The sequence below is a fragment of the Saccopteryx leptura genome, chromosome 3, assembly GCF_036850995.1.
Source record: "Saccopteryx leptura isolate mSacLep1 chromosome 3, mSacLep1_pri_phased_curated, whole genome shotgun sequence".
In the NCBI taxonomy this organism is placed as follows: domain Eukaryota; kingdom Metazoa; phylum Chordata; class Mammalia; order Chiroptera; family Emballonuridae; genus Saccopteryx; species Saccopteryx leptura.
Window position 1 is genome coordinate 124,641,725 of NC_089505.1, and position 25,641 is coordinate 124,667,365.

The 25,641-nt window shown below is 36.4% G+C and overlaps 1 protein-coding gene across 1 annotated transcript in view; it reads right to left on the reverse strand.

The window, feature by feature from the left end:
- FAF1 (Fas associated factor 1) overlaps window positions 1-25,641 on the reverse strand; it is a 495,805-nt gene that overhangs the window by 110,191 nt on the left and 359,973 nt on the right. Inside the window, exon 14 of the mRNA XM_066376249.1 lies at window positions 111-247. Coding sequence (XP_066232346.1) covers window positions 111-247 — 137 coding nt within the window. The remainder of the gene's footprint in view (window positions 1-110; window positions 248-25,641) is intronic.

Here is a 25,641-nt window from a genome sequence, read left to right on the forward strand (position 1 = left end):
ATGCAAAATTATTCACCAATACAAAAATTACTATCAGTTTTGATGGTAAATATTATAAGGTTATCATATACACAAGAAGATACTATACTATCCTATGAAATGTACTTTACCTTGTATTACATTTAACACTTCATTAGATGATCGCTTTCCCATAATAATCAGAAAAAGTGGAAACTGATCTGTTTTTTGAGTCCGAATGGTTTGTGCAACAACACTGCCAAAGTGTCTATTGCACATTGTCAGAAATCTAAAATGAGATAAAATTTAAAGTAAGTTTCATTTCAGAGTTTAATACATTTATTAGTACCTCAACAAAAAACTCATTGTTTTATTAGTTATGTTAAAATTAAGCAGCTTGTCTGATATCAATATGTAAAGTCTTGCAATGCTGAGTTTGCTACTATTACAGAAATGATTATCATACAGAAAAGCAGGCAGCACACCTTACCTGCTGTCTGGGGTTGACAGCACGGGATCCTTAAATACTCTAACCTGTACTACCCTAAACCACGTGAGAAACAAATAAAATGAATTTTAAGAGAAAATAATTTCTTAAATAGGACAGATATTTCATGGTACAAAGTTAAACTATCATTATTCTAATTTAAACAGGATTTAGCAACATTTTCACAAGTGTTTAGACTCAAGAATTGTACTTTAGAATGTTTTCTCCAATAGTAGCAAATTTTCTAATTTCATACTTAGTATGGAATAAAAATAATAATTCTAAGCTTTTGACCAAAAAAAATCTCAAAGATATTAGCATACTGAAGTCTAGCATTAGTATTCTTAACACGATCTGGAATAAATGAAAAAACTGATAAAGCTTTTCTCTTCTATTAGAGGACTGTTTGAAATTAGCATTTCTTTCAAGAGAAAAGGGTAGCTTAGGATATGTTTTCAGATCTGATGGTAAAAAGTAAATGTCATAATAATAATGAATTATGAAAGACCAAATGCAAATATAGAATGCTTTAATAAGATCCAATTTAATAAAGTCTGTAAAAATAATGGACTTTTAATAACACAGGTCACAAAAGGCAAAACAGTGGAAATTCTGGGGACTAGCCACTGGTACTGGCTTATTAATTCTTAATTATGTTCATGAAAGGCAACTTAAATCATGTGTTTTCTTATGCCTTATGATAATATTTTAGGTAACAACTCCTCTGAAATGTATGTTCTAGCTGATGAGCAAAGTCCTGTCATCACATGCATTAGAAGGTAAATCTATTTGAGAAGACAAACGGCATTGAAATGTCATGTGCTCAGATTCATCTGATAACCAAATTCAAAACAGAATCAAACTTCTTAACTTTTAAAGCCAATATGTTTCTTGTCTACAGAAATTCATCACCAAAACTTAGGCTGAATCCTCCACAAAACCTGTGATGTGACTACATAAACTAGACTGTGATGTGGGCCACCAGAACTGTTGGCAAGAATGTGAAGACAAGTTAGCACTGCTGCAAATAAGTTCACTGGGAGGCAGGTTCAGATACACATTTAGAACAGCAATAACCAAACCTCATGCCAATGTGAAATGACAAGGCCTTAGGAAACCCATTGTTGGCCATGGAATATCAGTGCTCCTACAAAAATTCAGATTTTCACATTCCACAACTATTATGGGATAAAGGTGCTTCAAGTAGCCTAAGCCTCCATACCAAATTTCACAACAACCATATAGTTTTAGTTTCTCAAAGGGGATGTGTAGTTCAGGAGACTAGAAAGTTCTCATTTTTCTTTCCGCTTCTTACTAAAATGTTTGAAGTAGAAAAAAAAAAAAGTTGGAATGTCATTTCCTACAAAAGGGGGGAAATAAGTCCTTGTTGCTATTACACTAATGCAGTGGTTCTCAACCTTTCTAATGCCGTGACCCCGCAATACAGTTCCTCATGTTGTGGTGACCCCAAACCAAAAAATAATTTTTGTGGCTACTTCATAACTGTAATTTTGCTACAGTTATGATTCAGAATGTAAATACCTGATATGCATTATGTATTTTCCGACGGCTTTAGGCGACCCCGCTGGGGTTGCGACCCACAGGTTGAGAACCGCTACACTAATGGATTAAATGGATATCATGCAGTAGATGCCCATCACAGAACTAGCATTGAAAGTGGACACTAAATACTACCTAAATGGAATATTCCTCAAAATGAAAGGAAGAAAAGGAGGAAGGAAAGGGGGAGGAAGGAAGGAAGAAAGGGAGGGAGGGAGGGAGGGAGGGAGGGAGGGAGGGAGGGAGGGAGGGAAGGGAGAAGAAAGGAAGGCAGGCAAGCTAGTAGTTTTATGAATTCAATTTCAAGACAATTTTGCCTGAAAATTGTGTACTTCCCAACTTCTCTTTTTCTGAAAATGAGCTAGAAGGAAATATAATTATAAAAATGTAGTTATCTATTTGGTTTACAATAATATTTTAAATAAAATTTCAAAACTATATAAAATATATTTTTATATTTTATAAAAGAGAGGGGGAGACTTCAAAGACACATTGGCTGTCAAGTAACCTTAAAAAAACAAAGTGATCAGTTTTCTACCAAGTATTGGTAAACTATTCTAATTTTTTGAGACCGCTGAGAAATGTATGGGGATCATTCAGCCAGGTGATGCTTTCTAGTGGCCTTAACTAACAATCTGTTCTAATAAAAGAGAGACTTTGTTAAAATTTTAATTAAAATGATTAATCTTCCTAAGATCTAAATCATGTTTACTTTGAGATTTTCAAATTGCAATCATTGAGACCCTACAGAGCAGCGGAGAGCCACACATTACAAACTGCCTGCTTGTCAGTTCCGCCCACTACCATTTACAAGAATTTCACAGCACAGATACCAAATCCTTCTTATGGCTGGGAGGCTCTGCTTCTTCCTCTAAAGATCATTCACAGCACCAAGCTGGCATTCACAGCACATGACCGGCAGCAAAAATCCAGGTCAAAATATTAGAACAGAAACAGATTTGGAAAAAACAAGTTGTTTTAAGAGAAACAACAATGTGGTTCTTTTGATCATGGTCTTTCCTTCCCATAGAAGAGGTTAAGTGTGTCAGTGCATTTAGTGGAAGCCCAGAGTTTTCAACCTAACTAACTGCATATGGTGTTCATCATGGAGAGGTATCATGAAGGGATAAATGGTTTCTACAGCAATTGAATTCCACAAGTCTCAAATCCAAAGGAAGAAGCAGAGACAACTGTTCATTGGCAAGGAGAAATGGCTGTTTATAAATTATAAAATATGTATTTTAATAAATCAAACAACCTACTCATCATAGACCTATTTGGGGAATAACAGGTTGCTTAATTAACCCCCTAAACCAAAAGCTAAAGCAACAAATTTGAAAACACAAAAAACAAATGCTCTCACTATAGGGGTAACGTTATCGAGAGAGGAAGGGAAGCAGGAGAAGAAAAAGGAAGGGTTGAGAAAATCAATTAAAGAAAAACAGTTAATCACAAATCAGGTATAATAAAGCAACTCATTTGTCTCTGGGAGATGGGGGATTAGGGTGTGGGAAGCCTCAAACTTTGACATTGGTAAAGAAACAAATAGAAGCAGTAGCTCTTATTCACCAGTTTGCTATTAGAAATCTAAAAAAGAAATCTTACCTTTTAATGTAAAGAAAAATTAGTAAAATTTTCAGTCGCTGAGGTATAAATCTTTTCTAACTTGCTAATGGAAATAGGGATTACTAATAAATCAGATATGGGAAAAAGTAATCTCATTTTAATTCAAAATAGGATATAGTTTTGTTGCTTTCAATCAAAGTCATAATTAAAAATGTACTAAAAGAAACGCACCAGTTTAAGGGGGAAGGTGATGAAATTCCACAAACACCACCTATCTACTCTGTACTAGAAAATGTAAAACAAGGCACACTTGATAAAAAATGGAGGCCACAAAACTGTGTCCGGCTTCCTGAATATGAATATTATAATACATTCAGTGTGACTCCCATAAAAATAAAGACGCCTGAGATGTAAAGTGGGAATAATATTTATCTTTAAAACACGTCTATTCTTGTAAAATATAGGAAGCCTACTCAGAAGTGTGCTCAGAATATGGTTGTCCCTTAAAATTGGTAACAGTTTTATTATTATTAGTTGTATAATGGTATTTAACATTTTATCACAATGACTTTCAGGATTAAAATAATAGCTTATACTGACAGGCCAACACTGAAAAGATTATTTTTTTAGCATAATAAGACACAGCATCAAAGAACTGTTGACTAAATAAAAACAGTCACTGATTTTTCTTTCACTCAGAGAACGAAAGAGCAGGCATAGATATTTGGAAAGTAAGAAAATGTAATTATAGATGCTGTAGTTGTGCAATACCACAAAATTCACATATTTAAAAGTGGATACAAAACTAAAATCACTATTTCCTTTTTAATGCAGCTCTGTTTAACAATGTTGATTACTTTAAAACCAGGAATCAACATCAAAATTTCTGGCTGCTTACTCTTGAGCCATTAAACTATTAAATGTCTTTCTGATAATGTGTGAACCATTGCTCCAAAACAAGTTTACTGAGCAGAGGAATTCATAATTCAACAGTGCTGCAGGACTTCTCAGTATTATCCAATAGTTTGAGGTAAATCGTTCGTATATACTTCCTTAGCTGCAGCCGCTAACCTTATACTACTTCTTTTGAAGACACGTTAGTAACAAATCAAACTAGTATTTTTGGCTATAGTAACAAGCCTCATGACTTACACGTATTCATTCATGAGTTTGTTCAATCACATTTATGTACATCAGTAGAAAAATCAAACATAATGTAAAGTACCTTACAGATCATCTACCTATTTGCCAACACAAAATTCTCCTTTCTTCCCCCTTTCCCTTTAATACGGAAGTGAGACTTACCAAGTTGCTAGCACTGAAGGTATGCGCAAACCAGGCTAGCAAAAGAGTTTTATCTCCTGCAACATCATTTCCACAAGTTTGCATGCCATACCATTGTTAGCTCATTTCTGGAGTTTCCCCATTAGGAATAAGCTTCAGCACCCCTGGCACATACCCCTTTTTCCCTTGACAGTGGCTTTGAATGTTGGAAACAGTCTGAAGTCTTTGGTTCAAACTGAATTAGGTGAACAAGGACCATGACAGAGTGATCTTCAAGCGTTCATGGCCTAGGAATCCTCTAGGACAGGGGTCTCAAACTCGCGGCCCGAACAATTTTGTGTGGCCCGCAGACTAATCCACGAAGTTCAAAATATTTTGGATAAAATTAAGTAAGCCTAGGGGCCTACTTGTATTTTTCATTTCTCTAGCATCCTAGCTAGATATTAGCTTAGTTAACAGCAGTTGTGATGCGAACTACAGTTTCTGGTCGTTTTGTGACACTGAAAAGTGTTGCGTAACAGTTGCCTTTTGTAGACCTAGTGCGGCCCGCCGAACGGCCGTGATCTTGCTCTGCGGCCCACATGCTGAGTTGAGTTTGAGACCCCTGCTCTAGGAAGTTTATTTAAAAGGCAAGTTCCTCCGCCCCATTCCCTCAGATTCTGGGTTAATAAATTGGGGTAAGGGCCAGGAAACTGCTTTTTTAATATACTGCTAATCCCACCCCAGGTTAACAGACCACATTTCCACACTTTAAAAACTTTCAGGACACAGGACTGCTTCCTTGTAAGGCTTTAAGGCAGCGGTTCCGATGGCTTTAGGCGACCCCTGTGTTTTGGTCGTTCGACTCCCGCCGGGGTCGCGACCCACAGGTTGAGAACCGCTGCTTTAAACTGTCTCTGAAGGCAGTTTTTAAAGAAGTTATACACAAAATATTTGGGCAATGGCAGCTTCACTAGACCCAGTGTCAAGTCTCCTGAGATGGTTACCACACAGAAGATGTTAATTCTCACTTGCTTTATCTTTGTAGATGTGCTGCAAGCTGATATGAGACAAACAAATACCTCTAAAGTCTGTGAACTCCTGGTGACAGAGAAAACACAAAGCAGAGAAGGGGAGCTTGCAATATAAAATGAGTAGTCAGGGTAAGTCTCACTGCAGAGTTGATATTTGATCAACGACTCAAGATGTTGAAGGGAGAAGAGAAACACAACACCCATCTCCAGGAAGAGAATTCTGGGCAGAGAGAACAGCAAATAGAAAAGTATCTAGCATATTTAAAAGCAACAAGAGGGTTAGTATAGTTGGAGCAGAATGAAGTATTAAAGTGAAAATTTCAATTTTGACTATTTTACATGGTAAAAAACACCATAACTAGCCCAAAGAGAAATGATAAGCAGAGGGGAAATGTCTGAATTGCAAATCACGGAGAAAAGGGCTAATTTCCCTAATATGTATATAAAGAACTCTAATAAAACAATAGGAAAAAGATCAACAAATAATAATATAAAGACAGCTCCCAGAAATGAAAATAGTAATGGCTCAGAAACATGTGAAAGGATACTAAAATAATTTAGAATGAGTTAACTAATTAAAGTTATAATAAAAAAAATTTTATCTGTCAGATTAGTAAAGGTAAAAAAACTTAGCAATATGATGCACTGGCAAGATTATAGCCAAACAGCTACTACTGTACCTGCTAGTAAAAGTGAAACTGGTACTAACTCTCTTGTGGGCAATTTGCCAGTATATACTAAAATGAAAAAATGCATCTATATTCTTAAACTAGCACTTCTACATCTGAGAATTTAGTCTATAAATATACTTCTATGTGGAAATTACCTAAGTGCACAATTATTGTAAGCTTATAACAGAATACTGACCATAATTCAAATGTCTATATCAATAGGGTTTGATTAAATAAATTATAGAATTTTTTGAAATTTAAAGGAATACTATATAGCCATAAAATATGAAGAGTTCTTTATTAACTGATATGAAATATATTTAAGATACAATGTTAATGGAAAAAGCAAGGTGTTAAATAGTATATATTTATAATTTGTGTAAACTAGGGAAAAATAAATATAGCATATTAGCTTATTTACATATTAAATGATCTCTGGATGGATAAGTAAGAAACTTTTAACATTGTCTCTGAAGAAGGTAACTTTGAGATGGGTAAGGAGGAGACTTTTCATTATTTACCTTTTTATGCCTTTTGAGTTTTGACTAATGTGAATATATCAACCAATCATAAAATAAATATGAAATCTGAAAGATAGCAATCCCCTTATATAAATAAAAATGGCAAGTAATATCAATTCCATCAAATTTAAACACAATGTTAATCACATTTCTTATTTTTTTATTAGTTTTGTGCAAGTATATCTTTTCCTTTTTGTGGTGCTCACAGTCTAGGTGGATACAGTATTTTAGTCTTCTACACAATATTAATAAGCCAACATTTGAAATGGTTGAATAATATTCCACTGAGTAGATATATACATTGCCATATTTATAACTATTAACTTAAAGCAAGATGTTTCTTTTCAGTATTTTAAAAATTATTATTATAAGAAATGCTGGAATAAATATCCTGAATTATATCCTTAGAAAAAAAGTCTATGAAGTGAAATTATAGGATAAAAAGGAAGAATCATGTAATGATTATTGATACATATTATCAAATTGTTTTCTAAAAGGATGACATAATGCCTCTCCATGCAAATGAAAATATTGCATGCATGTCAGAGAACACAGCCAAATTTAAGAAAACACAGAGTTAGATCGTGGGTACATTTAATCTCAAAAGTATCTCTCACCTGACCAAGGCTAGGACTTTCCAATACCAGTAAACCTAAATTGTCTCAACAGATTAGTGGACAATTAAAAAAACCAAAATAACTTCTTTATCTGCTTATTGTCATCTGTAAGTCATTCAACTGAAAAGGCTTTGAGGCACTGAAAGTTTAATGACAGGTCTGTAGCTAATCTATAGGTGCTAATTTATACTAATTTTTTGGAGGAACAATAATAATAAATAGATAATTGGCTGTCTTTTTCTTACCACTAGTAAGAATATAAACATTTATTTTAAATACCCCATATAAATCTTAGTTGGAAAGGATAAGAGAAAACACCTAATCTAATCTCTATCAAATGCAGAAATCCCTTCTCTAGAAATGTAAAGAGAAGATTCATTTTCCATGGTATAAAAGAGCAAAATTTATGTTAAATGCCAGATAATATTTCTTCTGTGTTCTTCCTTTTACCAATCAATCAATATTTATAAGGACCCACTAAATATATGACAAAACATGGTTTCTGTTCTTAAGATAATAAAGATATTTTTGGGTTTGGTAAATCAAAGACTCCAAAAAGGAAACATATATGGTACATACCAGGGGCCTCGATTTAGTGGTTCTGACTAAGTGCTGGAGGGAATCAGAGAAGGGAATACCAGATCTTAGAATTCAGGGAGAACTTTGTGTTCCACGATGGTGCCCCTGGAGAGCTATTACGAGGAGAGGAATCATCTCTGCATTCCTAGCACCTAGTGACTAACATGCATTTGTTGCATGAATGGGCCAATTCATGCTTCAGTTATCTTTATCTCCACAATGGCAATGTTGACCATACAACCTTCCTTTACCTCTTCCAACTACTTTTGAAGTGAGTTTTAATTAAGAGAGTTGGCGTGAATTATCGTGGTCTCCAAAGCCCCTTTTACTGTGCTTCCACCTCCACAGGTCATTTGAACCGGCAGAGTAAGCAGGTATTGATCCACAAGTTCATGACTCTAAACTTTCCTCTTAATTTTTAGCATACTGAAGTTTTTACATAATTTCATCCTGTCACCAGCCACTGACAGAAAATATGACTTAAAAGAGGTTAAAAAAAAAAAAAGGTCTAAAATATCCAAACGTTAACACATTAGAGAAAGCAGGAATTACGGCAAGCAGCATAATACTTGTGGGAAGAACAAGGACTTCAGAGTTAAACAAACCTGGCTTTTTACTTGCTGATTGTTTCTTTTTCATATATAAAGTGAAGATAATGATATCTACTTTAGAATTAGTCTGTGGGTTAATAAATATTGTTTCTTTTCCTCTTTATGTCAAAACTGGTTCCTTTTTCAGAGTCAAAACTGGTTTTTCTTTCTGCACGCCCCAACTTAAGGCTATGGCAAAACGGTTTCTAATAAAAGTTACAGTAGCAATCTCACACTCATCTACCTAAACAAAGAGTTATACTTGGCACCATGGTTAGCACTATATCACACTGTATAATTCTATAGTCTGTATAAATAGCATACTAAGATCATACCCTATTTTAGGATAGCGATTTAAAGTAAAAATAAAAAATTATATATATAAAATATATTTTTTTCATGTTGTCACATTCTCTGATTTTTTTCCAGCTGCAAAATTTGGAGACTGTGATTTTATTATATAAAATATGTTCACTGTCATTTATTTCAGAGTTGGTCAGTTTCTCTTGGAACCCTGACATTTCCTTATGTATTTGAAAAGAACTATCATTCTAGTGGATAAAAAATGTGGGAGAGCATTAACAAAAATCTTATACACAGGAGGAAGGTCTTGAAAAGAGAAATGACCAACAGCACAGAACAATAGCACTTCAGTCAACTCATCAAAGCCTTCAAGCAAGAATCAATTACAGCCCTGGCCGGTTGGCTCAGCGGTAGAGCGTCGGCCTGGCGTGCGGGGGATCCGGGTTCGATTCCCGGCCAGGGCACATAGGAGAAGCGCCCATTTGCTTCTCCACCCCTGCCCCCCCCCTTCCTCTCTGTCTCTCTCTTCCCCTCCCACAGCGAGGCTCCATTGGAGCAAAGATGGCCCGGGCGCTGGGGATGGCTCCTTGGCCTCTGCCCCAGGCGCTAGAGTGGCTCTGGTCGCGGCAGAGCGAAGCCCCGGAGGGGCAGAGCATCGCCCCCTGGTGGGCAGAGCGTTGCCCCTGGTGGGCGTGCCGGGTGGATCCCGGTCGGGCGCATGTGGGAGTCTGCCTGACTGTCTCTCCCCATTTCCAGCTTCAGAAAGAAAGAAAAAAAAAAAAAAAAGAAAGCTGATGTTTGACAGAATTGAATGAATAGGTTGACTCTGTATGCTTTTCCTCTGAGCTCTATACCTGTTACGAATTAGATCATCAAAATGAAATATTTAAGGACCATATTACCTAAGCTCCCTAAAGAATTACCATCACTGAAAAAAGATTTAACATAAAGCCCTCTGCTTTTTCACAGGGGATTGATGTAAGAAACATCTGCTTATAATAATCTATCTTATGTAAAATAACAGTAGAAAATAATTGTCAATTATGTTACATAATGACTTTCAAACAGAAAAGCATGTAATAGAATTCTCCCCTGAATTCAGCACCAGGAAGTTAAAATTTTTAAAAAAATTATTTAGTTTTTCAATTACAGTTGACATACAATGTTATATGAGTTTCAGGTATAACAACATAGTGATTAACTGTATCACTTAAAAAGTGATCATACTGATAGGTTTAGTGCTAGGACATCTTGAGATGTTGACTGAACTATTAGGCTTCCTTTAATCAGAAAATGAGAATTGTAAATGATGAACTATAAATTTGAGGCTATCATACCTGGGAAATAACAGGAACTCAATAAGTATATATTAGATGAATAAATGAATAAATGATGATATACCTATTATATTTTCTTTTTTCTCCATTAGCTGCCAGAATTACAGAGTTGTAGTCAGTATTTATATAAAAAAACTTTAGTCAACCCAAGTGTTTATAAATATGCATTATTTGACACTTTCAATTGGTTTCCATCTTATTTTATTTTTATTTTCCTGTTTTATATTGTATCTATTCTTGTGTAGATATTGTATCTATTTTTAAAGTAGGAAAAGAATAAATGCTAAATGGAAAATCAGACAAAAATATGTAGGAGAGAAAATGGGAGCAATATAGTACAGTGAATGCTTACTGAATACTATGCTAGATAACAAATGGATAGGCAGTAGAACAAATGGGACAGCAAAGAGCTAGAATGAATAATAGAAATTACTATCAACTAATGACCATACTACCTTAAAAAATTTTTTTTTTTAATTTACTGACTTGAGAAAGAGAGAGAGAGAGGAACATAGATCTGTTCCTGTATGTGCTCTGACTGGGGACAGACCAGCAACCTCTGCACTTCAAAACGATTCTCTAACTAACCAAGCCATCTGGTCAGAGCAGAGGACCATATTACCTTAAAGACAAGTAAATACCTTGATTTTCAAAAAGTACAGACCAGCACACTTGATCTCAGTTCCCTAGTAACACTAGAAAAGTCACTGAGACAAATGGTATATGAATACTTAGAATACAGTAGGTGATGACTGGGTTATTTAGAACATAACAAGCCCAACTAACTATGAGGTTACCAGACTGAGAACTCTGGAGCATTCCATAAACTTCAACTATCTGGAATTCAATAAGGCATGTGACAAGGTAGCTAAAAGTCCTTTTTAGAATAAGATTCAGAAACATAAGTTAAGTTAGATAAATTCTTTGTCACCAGGAAATTGAACCTCTGGAATGCTACTAAACTGAGAGTGATTTCAAATAGTTTACCACTTGGCTTTGCCTCCTCTGAGGCAAGAAATAAAATATATATGTACTGCCAGACTTTTAAAAAATCAATCATCCCATTCAATTCTAAAAACAACTCCGAAGGATGTGGTCTTTTTTTTTTTTTTTTTTAAATCATCAATTTCCAGTACAGAAATTTTAACTTAGAATGTTTTATCAACTTGCCCAACGTCACTACAGTGGCCTTGTGGCATGGCTAGAATTCTAATTCTAGTCTGACTAAATCCAAAACTCATTCATACTCTTAACCATTATGCTGTCATGCATTCTTATACAACAAATAATTACTGAGATTGTAGTAAGAAATAAAAGTGAAAAAGACTGATGTAATTTTTGCCCTTATGAAGCTTTTATCTCAGTGAAAGAATCAGAAAACAATGTTTTTAAATAAGCAAAAGTACTAGCTTATTATGAAAAGTTGTAGGAGAGTACTATGAAAGAGAATAAGGGTAGAGAAGCCTTCTCTAGAAAGGTTCATCAGACTTTCTTGATGAAGAGACATTTAAATAAAGACAATATTAAGCTCATTTCTGTCTGATGACTTCTGTTTTTTCAATCAACTAGTGAGGGTAGCTGAAAAGAATAGAGAGGGACATGAGATGTTTCTTTTGTGAATGAAGAGTAGTATAAAATAAGACCTCTTCCCCACAGGAAGCCAGGGGGCTTTTTACACAGGGGGCCAGTTCACTGTCCCTCAGACCGTTGGAGGGCCGGACTATAAAAAAAACTATGAACAAATCCCTATGCACACTGCACATATCTTATTTTAAAGTAAAAAAAAAAAAAAAAAAATGAGAACAAATACAATATTTAAAATAAAGAACATGTAAATTTAAATCAACAAACTGACCAGTATTTCAATGGGAACTATGCTCCTCTCACTGACCACCAAGGAAAGAAGTGCCCCTTCTGGAAGTGCGGCAGGGGCCGGATAAATGGCCTCAGGGGGCCGCATGTGGCCCGCGGGCTGTAGTTTGGGGACCCCTGCTAGTAGAGGGTAGTTGACTCCCAGTTCAATAGGAGCCAATAATAAATAAAATTACAGAATAGATGTGAGGATAGCACCAGAAGAACATCCCCTGGAGCACTATATACAACTCGGGGCACCTTTGGAGCAGGCTGAGTCTAGACACCGTCATGTGAGGAACAATGGAAAGAAATAAATATACTTGGTTACAAAAGGCAAGAAAATTAGGACAAACAAGATAGCTGTGGTGACACTGATAAAGAATTGTCATGTAGAAGAGAAGTTTGGCTTATTCCAAGGCCAAAACTAGAACCAAAAGGGAGAAGATTACAGAAACTCTCTATAGGAAGAAGCACTAGAGCAAAAACCTTTTTCAGCTTTTGAGCAGATCAAAACATATTCAACAGTAGCCAAGACATGGAAACAACCAAAGTGTCCCTTGATAGAGGACTGGATAAAGATGTGGTACATCTATACAATGGAATACTACTCAGCCATAAGAAATGATGGCACAGTCCTGGCCGCTTGGCTCAGTAGTAGAGTGTTGGCCTGGTGTGCCGATGACCCTGGTTATATTCTTGGTCAGGGCACACAGGAGAAGCGCTCATTTGCTTCTCCACCCTCCCCCTCTCATTTCTCTCTCTCTCTCTTCCTCCTCCCTTCCTGCAGCCAAGGCTCATTTAGAGCAAATTGGCACCGGGTGCTGAGGATGGCTCCATGGCCTCTGCCTCAGGTGCTAAAAAATGGCTCTGGTTGCAACGAAGCAAGGGTCCCAGATGGGCATAGCATCGCCCCCTAGAGGGCTTACCGGGTGGATCCCAGTCGGGAGTCTGTCTCTGCTTCCCCTTCTCTCACGGAATTTAAAAAAAAAAAAAGAAATGATGACAATGTCATTTATGACAACATAAATGGACCTTGAGAACATTATACTCAGTGAAATAAGTAAATCATAAAAAGCTAAAACTGATTTCACACATAGGTGGGATATAAAACCGAGACTCATGGACATAGATAAAAGTGAAGTGGTTACCAGGGGAAGGGGGCATGGGGAAGAGGGATGTGTGGAAGGGTGTAAAGAAGGACAAATATAAGGTGATAGAAAATGATTTGACTTTGGGTGATGGATATACAGCATAATCAATAGTTCAAATGCTACAGAAATGTTTACCTGAAACCTATATTCTCTTATTGATCAATGGCACCCTGTTAAATTTAATTTTCTAAATAAAATTTAAAAATATATATACTATCTTTTGAAGCTTTCCTTTTGCCCTCTGAGTAGTACTGAGTTAGAAACTGGAGTGACATCAGTTGAGCATATTACAGGCATACCTCAGATATTGTGGGTTTGGTTCCAAACCACTGCAATAAAGCAAGTATTGCAATAAAGCAAGTTGTAATTGTTTCGCTGGTGGAGGGCCTGGCCTTCAATTTGTAAATAACAAAACATCTGTGAAGTATAATTAAGTGAAGCACAATAAAGCGAGACCTGCCTGTGTAGGGCAAAATACCTGCATGGCTGCAAACTGACCCTGACCAAGAATGATTCTAACGCCACTCTTAATATTTGGTGAATCTCATATTTACGTGTTCCTGAGCAAAAAGTCCATGCCTTATCCATTTCTTATTTCCCCCATAGGACTTTGCACACAGTTATTCAGTACATTTTTGTTGCTGAATAATCCAGCCTGGCAAGGCCATGGGAAGTAAAGAATTATGTATCAGAAAAGCACAGGTAGATTTGGGATTTACATCTAGTACAGCCACTTGCATGACGTTGGGTAAGTTACAGAAGCTCTCGGAGCCAAAAATAGTTTCTTCATTATGTGAAATTGTAGCTTTGCAATTTACCTTTCAAAATTGCAGTTAAATGAGGTAATGCATAGAGGATTGAATGAACTCATATATTGTCAGGCACATAGTAGGTGCTTAATTAATGGCTCAGGGTGTTATTATGTGCTTTTTTTTTGCATTTTTCTGAAGCTGGAAACAGGGAGGCAGTCAGACAGACTCCCGCATGCACCCAACAGGGATCCACCTGGCATGCCCACGAGGGGGCGATGCTCTGCCCATCTGGGGGGTCGCTCTGTTGCATCCAGAGCCATTCCAGCGCCTGAGGCAGAGGCCACAGAGCCATCCCCAGCGCCCGGGCCAACTTTGCTCCAATGGAGCCTCGGCTGCGGGAGGGGAAGAGAGAGACAGAGAGGAAGGAGAGGGGGAGGGGTGGAGAAGCAGATGGGCGCTTCTCCTGTGTGCCCTGGCCGGGAATTGAACCCGGGACTCCTGCACGCCAGGCCGACGCTCTACCACTGAGCCAACCGGCCAGGGCCTTTGTTTTTTTTTAAATGCAGCAGTGAACAGTAATAGTCTTGCCCTTGGCTAATGATAGTTTCATAGAAGCACCTGTCACAAATGACACGAGCTTGGAGGACAGTTCTAAGGGTAAAGAAATTGCCTTTTTTGGCAAAAAAGTCAGAAAATAATTCCTTAGCTACACCTCACTAAGATCACTATGACTAGATCATCACAAACTGGTAAGGGCAGAATACCAAGTAACAAGAAAGATCTAGTACATGAGAAAAATAAGATTTGATAAAAATTCTCATCAGACAGTTATGATTATAGGACTAGGTAGTATTGTGGGAAGTATCCAAATCAGGTAAAAAAGGCTTGTAAACTGGTAATTTAAAATTATCCCAAAAAACATCTTTAAAAGGATAATCTTCTATTTTAACAAGAGTAAAGAATGTATTATAAACAGTTTAGTCATCATCAATATACAGACTGGCTTGTTCTCAATCATATATTACCTTTTATCATTTCCTTCTTTCCCTTCCTTGCGGAACTATTAGAAAACTATTCACAAATACTCCCTTGGACAATGCTGAGCAGTAATTATGACTTGCTGACAAAGAGATATGAACAATTACTGAGTCCATTTGAAACCCTACACTAATAAAGTCATTAGATGCTGCCCTTGCCATGATCCTTCTAAAAGCTTCTGAAGTTACAAGAACACACGGTGGCATTGTTTGCAGGGACAATTGCTGCTGGCAGAACGCAAACCTTGAGTTAAACCATGCTGCAAATTGATCTTGACATTCTGTTAAGACCGCCACTAAAAATCAAAAGCAGAAGAGAAAAGGAGAAAATGAGTGGGTAGGATGTAATCATGGAACAGGAGGGGTTCCTCCTCACCTTCTCTCCTCCCTCTTCACAAAACAAACCAGGGAGAAAATGACAAACTCTCCTGGTGTTTTGGAACCTTTATTTTAAAGCATTAATTAAGCCTTTGACCTAAGATGTTTAGGATGGCAATACATTCCCTTTAAAACGACTGGAAGGAAAATGTAGCACAAAGGGAATAAAGAAGTTTGAGGAAAAGCATATGGAAGTCTGGCATTGAAGGCTCTCTGGAAGTCTTAATTTCCTGACCACAACATGTCCATCTGTTTTATCAGCTACTTTTGTAGAATCTGATTCTGTTCCTAAGGTAGCAGCCACAAATGAACACTCCTTGTGTTTCCCATGCAGATCTCACACCTGAGCTATATTTGCTGGATCAATGAGAGTGTAGGGTTAGACTCAACATGGTCAGCTAGGTTTCAGCCAGGCATGAACTACTGACTAGTTTGGAATTAAGGGTAAGCCGCTGTGAATATGGCTAATTAGAGATGGAAAGTGCAGGTGAAGACAGCTACTAATAATAAGAACTTTAAGTCAATTAACTCTTGCCAAAGATTAAGTAATGTGGAAAACTTTCATTGAATATTAAGGCTAACAAGTACCTGTCAGCACAGCAGCAGAAATTTAGTTAACTGAAATATTGCACCCAAGGGCATTAAGTTCAAAAGCTAATATTGACAGGTAATAGAATTCTGCTGTGAACATTGGTAGTGTGTATGCAAAACTTAACACAATACTACGTATATGTTACATGCAAACTCTGTAACTCAGGCATTGTCCAGCAATTCCTTGGGAACAGTTTGCAGCTACTCTGAACATTGCTTAGAAATGGTATGCAATGCTTGATTTAACACTTTGTAGCATGTACACTGATGTGCGAAACATTTTCACCTCAGGATCTTACATACAAGCAACTCATTCTTCAGCACTGGTAGCTGGCTGATTACCCAGCTGGCACTATCCTAGTCAGTTCAGTGTTCAAGTTTTTTAGAATGAAGATAGTCTAAACCAGTACCTATACAGGATGGACAAATGGAGACATTTGCCTGTGGGCCTAATGAGTTACCTATTAACTCACTTATTACTGATGACCCTGGTGGTTTACGGTTCCATACACATTCAGCGGCTTTCTCTGACAAAGCAGTTTCAGCCAAGAACCTACAGCTTAGCAGTGAGGGCACTCGTGTGCCGATCTTTCCATGTACCCAGCAGGTATCTAACAGAGGAAAGCAAACTAATGCTTTTATTGTGCTAGATAGCATTAGTATAAATACAGTGCTATCTCTATTTAATTCTAATGGTGCCCAAATGGAACTTGCCTGGTTGCTAGGCATATCTCACCAGACAGCCAGTTTCGTACTCTGGTCCTATGGACATGTTTACTGAATCAATGCCACCACCACTGCAGAAGGCTCAGAGTACCATCCCAGAATGACCCAATATGAGATGCCAGTTGCTTCAAGGGTATCATAGAGACTTGGTAAATCTAGGGCAGAAACTCTGGAACCACTGGATAAACTGATCTAGAGTGGATTTCAAGCCTCTTTCCAGATGGCCTGCAGGCACCAGAACTCATGAGCATAGGCTACAATATTCTTGGGTGCTGCAGAGTCAGCAGAAGACATGGAGAGTCAGCAGAGTCAGCAGAGTCAGCAGTGTGGATATTTTCAGTTTATTTGCAGGGAATGAGTTTTTGCTTTAATAGTCCTATTAATGACTATTAAATTAATGATGGGGGAAGATCACAAAATTAGAGGGATATACAGTAGCTGCATTTCTAATACTCTTTAAACTACCCAAGCTGGTCTCTCTTATTTTTCAGTAAGCCTAGTAGAGATTGTTTATCAAAATAACACTTTTAAAAAGGTACTGTGTAACAATGAGATTATACACATAGCTCCCTTGGAGAGCTGACAATCCAGCAGGGAGATAGAGAACAACCATACACTGCAACAAGTGCAATCAATATAGTTAGCGCAGGGACACTGTGGGAGCATATAGAATGTGCATTTTCACCCAGAATGTGGCAAGAGCAGGGTGGAGAGAGGCAAGGCTCCCGAGAGGTGATATCTATCCTGAATTTTAAGAAATTATCTTTTCGTCACCCAAGAATTTATTCACTAAATGTATTTTGATTGTTTAGTTTAATCCATGATGGTTTTCTACACATAATACAAAAGAGTATTTAGCCCTGGCTGGGCAGCTCAGCTGGTAGGCCAAGGTTGCAGGTTCTATTTCTGGCCAGGGCACATACAATAATCAACCAATAAATGCATAAATAAGTGAAACAACAAATCTATCTACTATCTTTCTTTTCTCTTTCCTCCCTCCCTCCCTCCCTCCCTCCCTCCTTCCTTCCTTCCTTCCTTCCTCTCTCTCTCTCTCTCTCTCTCTCTCTCTCTCTCTCTGAAGCTCTCTAACAAGTCAATAATAATAATAGAAATAATAATAAAAGAGTATCTGATCTCTGCTTCATTGTTTGCCTGTAAGCATCTGCCAAAACTGGGGTGAATCATCTGTCCAACCCAGTTGGCTGGCCCTAATCCTCAATCTTGTTCAGATCATTTAGGAATATATTAGCTGGCCAGATCCTTCTATTTTTTTCTCTCCCATAGTTATGTAAACCACTAAACCCTTCATTTCAGACACCTAATAATGAGGTTTAAAATACCAATATCCTTTTGTAAGAATAACAAATATCTGCAACCCAATAAACTAGCAATGCTGCTAATATAAAAATCTCTGAATAGAAAAGTAAAATTCTAATTTCTTCTTTCCATGTGCCCTCTCTTTCAAGTCCTCCCTGACCCCCGACATAGGATGACTCAGCATGAAGTTCATTTACACTCTCAAGCACCTTGAACATACTTCATATTACATTTTAGCTCTATGTCTGTCTTGCCTACAGGACTACAAATGTTTTAAACATTAGCATTGTTATTTTTTTTAACTTTTTGTCCCACTGCAGAGCACCATCCCTGGTTCATATAAAACATTCAGTAAATGTTTATTCAATGAATAAACATGAAGGAAACATACCTTTCTTAGGATATATTTTAGCCACTTCTAGAAGTGATTTGTAGGATCTCTTTATTTATTAGTATCCATCTCTTTTTAGCTCTTCCATCTCTTTCATTTACAGGCATATCTCACTGTTTCTATTAGTATCATTGTTTAAATGGATCTTTTTTTTAAAAATAATTTTATTTTTTTAATGGGGCGACATCAATAAATCAGGATACATATATTCAAAGATATCAAGTCCAGGTTATCTTGTCGTTCAATTATGTTGCATACCCATCACCCAAAGTCAGATTGTCCTCTGTCACCTTCTATCTAGTTTTCTTTGTGCCCCTCCCCCTCCCCCTTTCCCTCTCCCTTTCCCCCCTCCCCCCGTAACCACCACACTCTTATCAATGTGTCTTAGTTTCACTTTTATGTCCCACATACGTGTGGAATAATGCAGTTCCTGGTTTTTTCGGATTTACTTATTTCACTTCGTATCATGTTATCAAGATCCCACCATTTTGCTGTAAATGATCCGATGTCATCATTTCTTATGGCTGAGTAGTATTCCATAGTGTATATGTGCCACATCTTCTTTATCCAGTCATCCATTGACGGGCTTTTTGGTTGTTTCCATGTCCTGGCCACTGTGAACAATGCTGCAATGAACATGGGGCTGCATGTGTCTTTACGTATCAATGTTTCTGAGTTTTGGGGGTATATACCCAGTAGAGGGATTGCTGGGTCATAAGGTAGTTCTATTTTCAGTTTTATGAGGAACCACCATACTTTCTTCCATAATGGTTGTACTACTTTACATTCCCACCAACAGTGTATGAGGGTTCCTTTTTCTCCACAGCCTCTCCAACATTTGCTATTACCTGTCTTGTTAATAATAGCTAATCTAACAGGTGTGAGGTGGTATCTCATTGCAGTTTTGATTTGCATTTCTCTAATAACTAAAGAAGATGAGCATCTTTTCATATATCTGTTGGCCATTTGTATTTCTTCCTGGGAGAAGTTTCTGTTCATGTCCTCTTCCCATTTTTTATTGCATTGTTTGTTTGTTGTTGAGTTTTATAAGTTCTTTGTATATTTTGGATATTAGGCCCTTATCTGAGCTGTTGTTTGAAAATATCATTTCCCATTTAGTTGGCTTTCTGTTTATTTTGTTATCAGTTTCTCTTGCTGAGCAAAAAATTCTTAGTCTGATGTAGTCCCATTCATTAATTTTTGCCTTCACTTCTCTTGCCTTTGGAGTCAAATTCATAAAATGCTCTTTAAAACCCAGATCCATGAGTTGAGTACCTATGTCTTCTTCTATGTACTTAACTGTTTCAGGTCTTATGTTTAGATCTTTGATTCATTTTGAGTTAATTTTAGTACAGGGGGACAGACTGTAGTCCAGTTTCATTCTTTTGCATGTGGCTTTCCAGTTTTCCCAGCACCATTTATTGAAGAGGCTTTCTTTTCTCCATTGTGTGTTGTTGGCCCCTTTATCAAAAATTATTTGACTATATATATGTGGTTTTATTTCTGGACTTTCTATTCTGTTCCATTGGTCTGAGTGTCTATTTTTCTGCCAATACCATGCTGTTTTGATTGTCGTGGCCCTATAATAGAGTTTGAAGTCAGGTATTGTAATGCCCCCAGCTTCATTCTTTTTCTTTAGGATTACTTTGGCTATTCGGGGTTTTTTATAGTTCCATATAAATCTGATGATTTTTTGCTCTATTTCTTTAAAAAATGTCATTGGCATTTTGATGGGAAATGCATTAAATTTGTATATTGCTTTGGGTAATATGGCCATCTTGATTATATTTATTCTTCCTAACCAAGAACAAGGTATATTCTTCCATCTCATTATATCTTTTTTGATTTCCCTTAACAATGGTTTATAGTTTTCATTATATAAGTCCTTTACATTCTTTGTTATGTTTATTCCTAAGTATTTTATTTTTTTAGTTGCAATCATAAAGGGGATTATTCTTTTGAGTTCGTTCTCAATTGTTTCATTGTTGGCATATAGAAAGGCTATTGACTTCTGTATGTTAATTTTGTATCCTGCGACCTTACTGTATTGGCTTATTGTTTCTAGTAGTCTTTTTGTGGATTCTTTGGGGTTTTCGATGTATAGGATCATATCATCTGCAAAAAGTGATACCTTTACTTCTTCTTTCCCGATATGGATGCCTTTTATTTCTTTGTCTTGTCTGATTGCTCTGGCTAGAACCTCTAGTATCACATTAAATAAGAGTGGAGAGAGTGGACAACCCTGTCTTGTTCCTGATTTAAGGGGGAAAGCCTTCAGTTTAGTGCCATTTAATATGATGTTAGCTGATGGTTTATCATATATGTTGAGATATTTTCCTTCTATACCCATTTTGTTGAGAGTCTTAAACACAAAATTGTGTTGTATTTTATCAAAAGCCTTTTCTGCATCTATTGATAAGATCATGTGGTTTTTGTTCTTTGTTTTGTTGATATGGTGTATTACGTTAACCATCTTACGTATGCTGAACCATCCTTGAGATGCTGGGATGAATCCCACTTGATCATGATGTATTATTTTTTTAATATGTTGTATTCGATTTGCTAGTATTTTGTTTAGTATTTTAGCATCTGTATTCATTAGGGATATTGGTCTGTAGTTTTCTTTTTTTGTGCCATCCTTGCCTGGTTTTGGTATGAGGGTTATGTTGGCCTCATAAAATGTGTTTGGAAGTATTGCTTCTTCTTCAATTTTTTGGAAGACTTTGAGTAGAATAGGAACCAAGTCTTCTTTGAATGTTTGATAAAATTCGCTGGTATAGCCGTCAGGGCCTGGACTTTTATTTTTGGGGAGGTTTTTAATGTTTTTTTCTATTTCTTCTCTACTAATAGGTCTGTTTAGGCTTTCTGCTTCTTCTTGACTCAGTCTAGGAAGGTTGTATTGTTCTAGGAATTTATCCATTTCTTCTAGGTTGTTGAATTTAGTGGCATAAAGTTTTTCATAGTATTCTACAATAATTCTTTGTATATCTATGGTGTCTGTGGTGATTTCTCCTCTTTCATTTTGGATTTTGTTTATATGAGTTCTTTCTCTTTTTTCTTTGGTAAGTCTTGCCAAGGGTTTGTCAATTTTGTTGATCTTTTCAAAGAACCAGCTCCTTGTTCTATTAATTTTTTCTATAGTTTTTCTGTTCTCTATTTCATTTATTTCTGCTCTGATTTTTATTATCTCCTTTCTTCGGCTGGTTTTGGGTTGTCTTTGTTCTTCTTTTTCTAGTTCCTTAAGGTGGGAAGTTAAGTGGTTCACTTGGGCTCTTGTTTATTCCTACAGGCCTGAAGTGATACGAACTTCCCTCTTATCACTGCTTTTGCTGCATCCCATAGATTCTGCTATGTCGTATTGTCATTTTCATTTGTCTGTATATATCTTTTGATCTCTGCACTTATTTCTTCTTTGACCCATTCATTTTTTAAAAGTATGTTGTTTAGTTTCCACATTTTTGTGAGATTTTTTTCCTCTTTTTTGCAGTTGAATTCTAGTCTCAAGGCTTTATGATCAGAAAATATGCTTGGTACAACTTCGATTTTTCTGAATTTGCTGATGTTGTTTTTGTGGCCCAACATATGGTCAATTCTTGAGAATGATCCATGTACACTGGAGAAAAAAGTATACTCAGTCACTTTGGGATGAAATGTCCTGTAGATGTCTATCATATCCAGGTGCTCTAGTGTTTTGTTTAAGGCCACTATATCTTTGTTGATTCTCTGTTTGGATGAACGATCTAGAGCCGTCAGCGGTGTATTGAGGTCTCCAAGTATGATTGTATTTTTGTCAGTTTTTGTTTTAAGGTCAATAAGTAGCTGTCTTATATATTTTGGTGCTCCTTGGTTTGGTGCATATATATTAAGAATTGTTATGTCTTCTTGATTCAGTGTCCCCTTAGCTATTATGAGATGGCCATTTTTGTCTCTGAGTACTTTTGCTGTCTTGTAGTCAGCATTATCAGATATGAGTATTGCTATGCCTGCTTTTTTTTGGATGTTATTTGCTTGGAGTATTGTTTTCCAGCCTTTTACTTTGAATTTGTTTTTATCCTTGTTACTTAGATGAGTTTCCTGTAGGCAGCATACAGTTGGATTTTCTTTTTTAATCCATTCTGCTACTCTGTGCCTTTTTATTGGTGAGTTTAATCCGTTTACATTTAGTGTAATTATTGACACTTGTGAGTTCCCTATTGCCATTTTATATATTGCTTTCTGTTAGTTTTGTGTCTTGTTTGATCCTTCTCTTTCATTATTCTATCTTTTGTTTTTATTTGGTTGTATTCCATACATCTTTCCTCTGTTGCTATCTTTTTTATCTCATGTGCTTCTGTGGTGGTTTTTTCAATGGTGGTTACCTTTAAGTAATGAAAAGGGTTCCTACCCTGTCCATTGTAGCGCACTATTTTGTGAGTACTTTTGCACTCCATCGTCCTTTGCTACTGTTAATCTCCATCCTCTCCCCCCCTTTCTTTTTGTTGTTGTCACAGTTTAAATTTGGTTTTATTGTGTTCTTCTTGGAGCTTTTACTTGTGGCTTTTTTTTTTTTTGTTCTTTGTATCTGATTGGAGAACCCCCTTTAGCAATTCCTGGAGTTGGGGTTTTCTGATGATAAATTCCCTCATCTTTTCTGTATCTGTGAATGTTTTTATTTCTCCTTCATATTTGAAGCTTGTATTGCCCGGGTTGCCACAGGAACAGGTTTTCCTCAGCTTGGATCTCCGTGCCACAGCCTGGTTTGGCCATTTGTGCTGCGGCCTGGATCTATTCACCCCCTTTGCCCGCCTTAGTTTCTATATTCTCAGTTTCCAGTGAAAGCCACCCCGTTTAGGTTAGTGAGGAAGGCGGAACATTTCTTACTCCCTATTTCCTTCAGGGTTTGATTATATATTTAGCCAATTTTTCGCTTGACCATACCTTCGGGTGTATTGCAAAACATCTGGAGGCTCCAAGGATAGGTTTTTCTGTTTCTGGTTGAAGATCTTGTTGAGTTTTGGAGGATATTTATCGGTATCGCTTCCTATCCCGCCATTACTCTGACGTCATCCGTTTAAATGGATCTTTAGAAAATTATATCCTTTAGCACCTCTCAAGACTAACGAGGGCTTTTTGCCTGCTGCTTTAAGACACAATGGACCTGAAATCCAACTAGCTATGGCAGCCAACAAGAATGTTCAGACTTTTCCAAGAAAGGAACCTCCATTTCAATATACAATACTTAAATTACAAGCAACGATCTTACGTGGAACTAAACACAATACTTTCACCTGTCAAAAGCTTATTGAGTTATCTTTCTAAAATTTTGTAGTTTCTTGGGACAAATAAATAGACAAATAAAAATAAGAGAAATAAAATTAATAAGCCTTTCTAGAAGATCATAATTTAGGGAGCATGAACAACTATAATAATTCTTATAGCTAAAGTTTGATATTTCCATTCATATTTGAAATATTCTAAGATCAATCTAGAAATTATTCTAATTCATTTGATACAGATATAGGTTGGTTAACATAAGTATTCAACCTAGAAAGTTATTAGAATCATTTTGGAGGTTGGAAATCCGAAAACATCAACATCACAGGGGTGTATAGGAGTGACACGCTATAGAAATCTCTTTTTTACTCTTGCTTATTAGTGAAATGAGGAAATTTAACAATATCAACTGACATTCTAGAAACCCTACCAAAGCATTCACTTACTTAGCTCAATATCCTTCACTTATATTTAACACACATGAGAGATTTACAGTAAACTGTGGAAGACTAATGCTTCTGTAGGCTTAATCAGAGTATTTCTTAAGCAAAAGTGAATTTGCTTGGCAAGTCCCTCCCCATCTTAGGCATTAATTTTTCCTGGCTATTGTATCAAGGGTAGTCCCAATAAACCACTAAGGAAGCATCCAGACTTAATAGCATACAGGTTCAGGATTCTATAAGTTTATATGAGTAGCTTCAGCTAAAATAGCCAGATATGGGACCAGATAAGCCACCCACCAGAAATGTATATCCAAACTTTTATATTTGTCATAAAAAAAAGAAAAAAACCACAGGTAAAAGGAAACCCACAGTAACAACCCTATTTGTGATGCCTAGAAATCTCTTCTGTATTTCCAATTATTAATCTGTCCCATTTTAACTCTCTGGTAATAGACAAAGGATGGCTAACAACTTTTGATATGTAGCCCACTGATCAATAAATATAAGTGCAAAGATCTTCTACTGAATTGAAAGTTTGAGGTTTTGTTACTCAGTGGTAATAACATCAAATGGATGATGCAAGAAAATTTCATGGCAAACACCTTTGGATAAATGTGGTGATTAAAATCTAAGACCACAGAGATGGAACTTAATTAGAAAATTTTATTTAGATGAATCTGTGCTGGGTGGTAAGAAACTTCTGGCTAAAGTAAACCCCTTTTTGGAAAAATATATCCTAATTAATCCGTTTACAGTTTCATATGTCAAAAGGAAATTCACTTTTCCTTTAGGAATATGCCATTCCAATGAATTTTCATATCATGTTCATGAAATGTGTATTCTCCCATTTGCCTTAACAATAATAATGAGGAGCTGAACATGAAAAGTAGGTACATAATTCTGTTACTTTGTAGAGAGAAATGTAATAACTCTCCTTAAAAGTTTTAAATTATTATCAATAGAATTTAATTTTGAATAAGGATGTCAAGTATTTTAAATTCCAGAAATCATTACATTCTTTCTGTTTATTAAATTAAATTTCTAGATACTTCTATTTTCAGGTTTTTATATTTATTTTTTATTTTCATGACAGTAACTTAATAATGGGATGCCACATTTTAAAAAACGTAGCTTTAAATATTCTATCATTCTTCATAGTAGGTCCTGCGATTCATTGAGAAATAGCTCTAAAGCCTTAAACAAGGCCTTTATTTTGTGTTTTAAAAAAGTGTCATAAGGAGTTAATAGGACACAGCTGTACT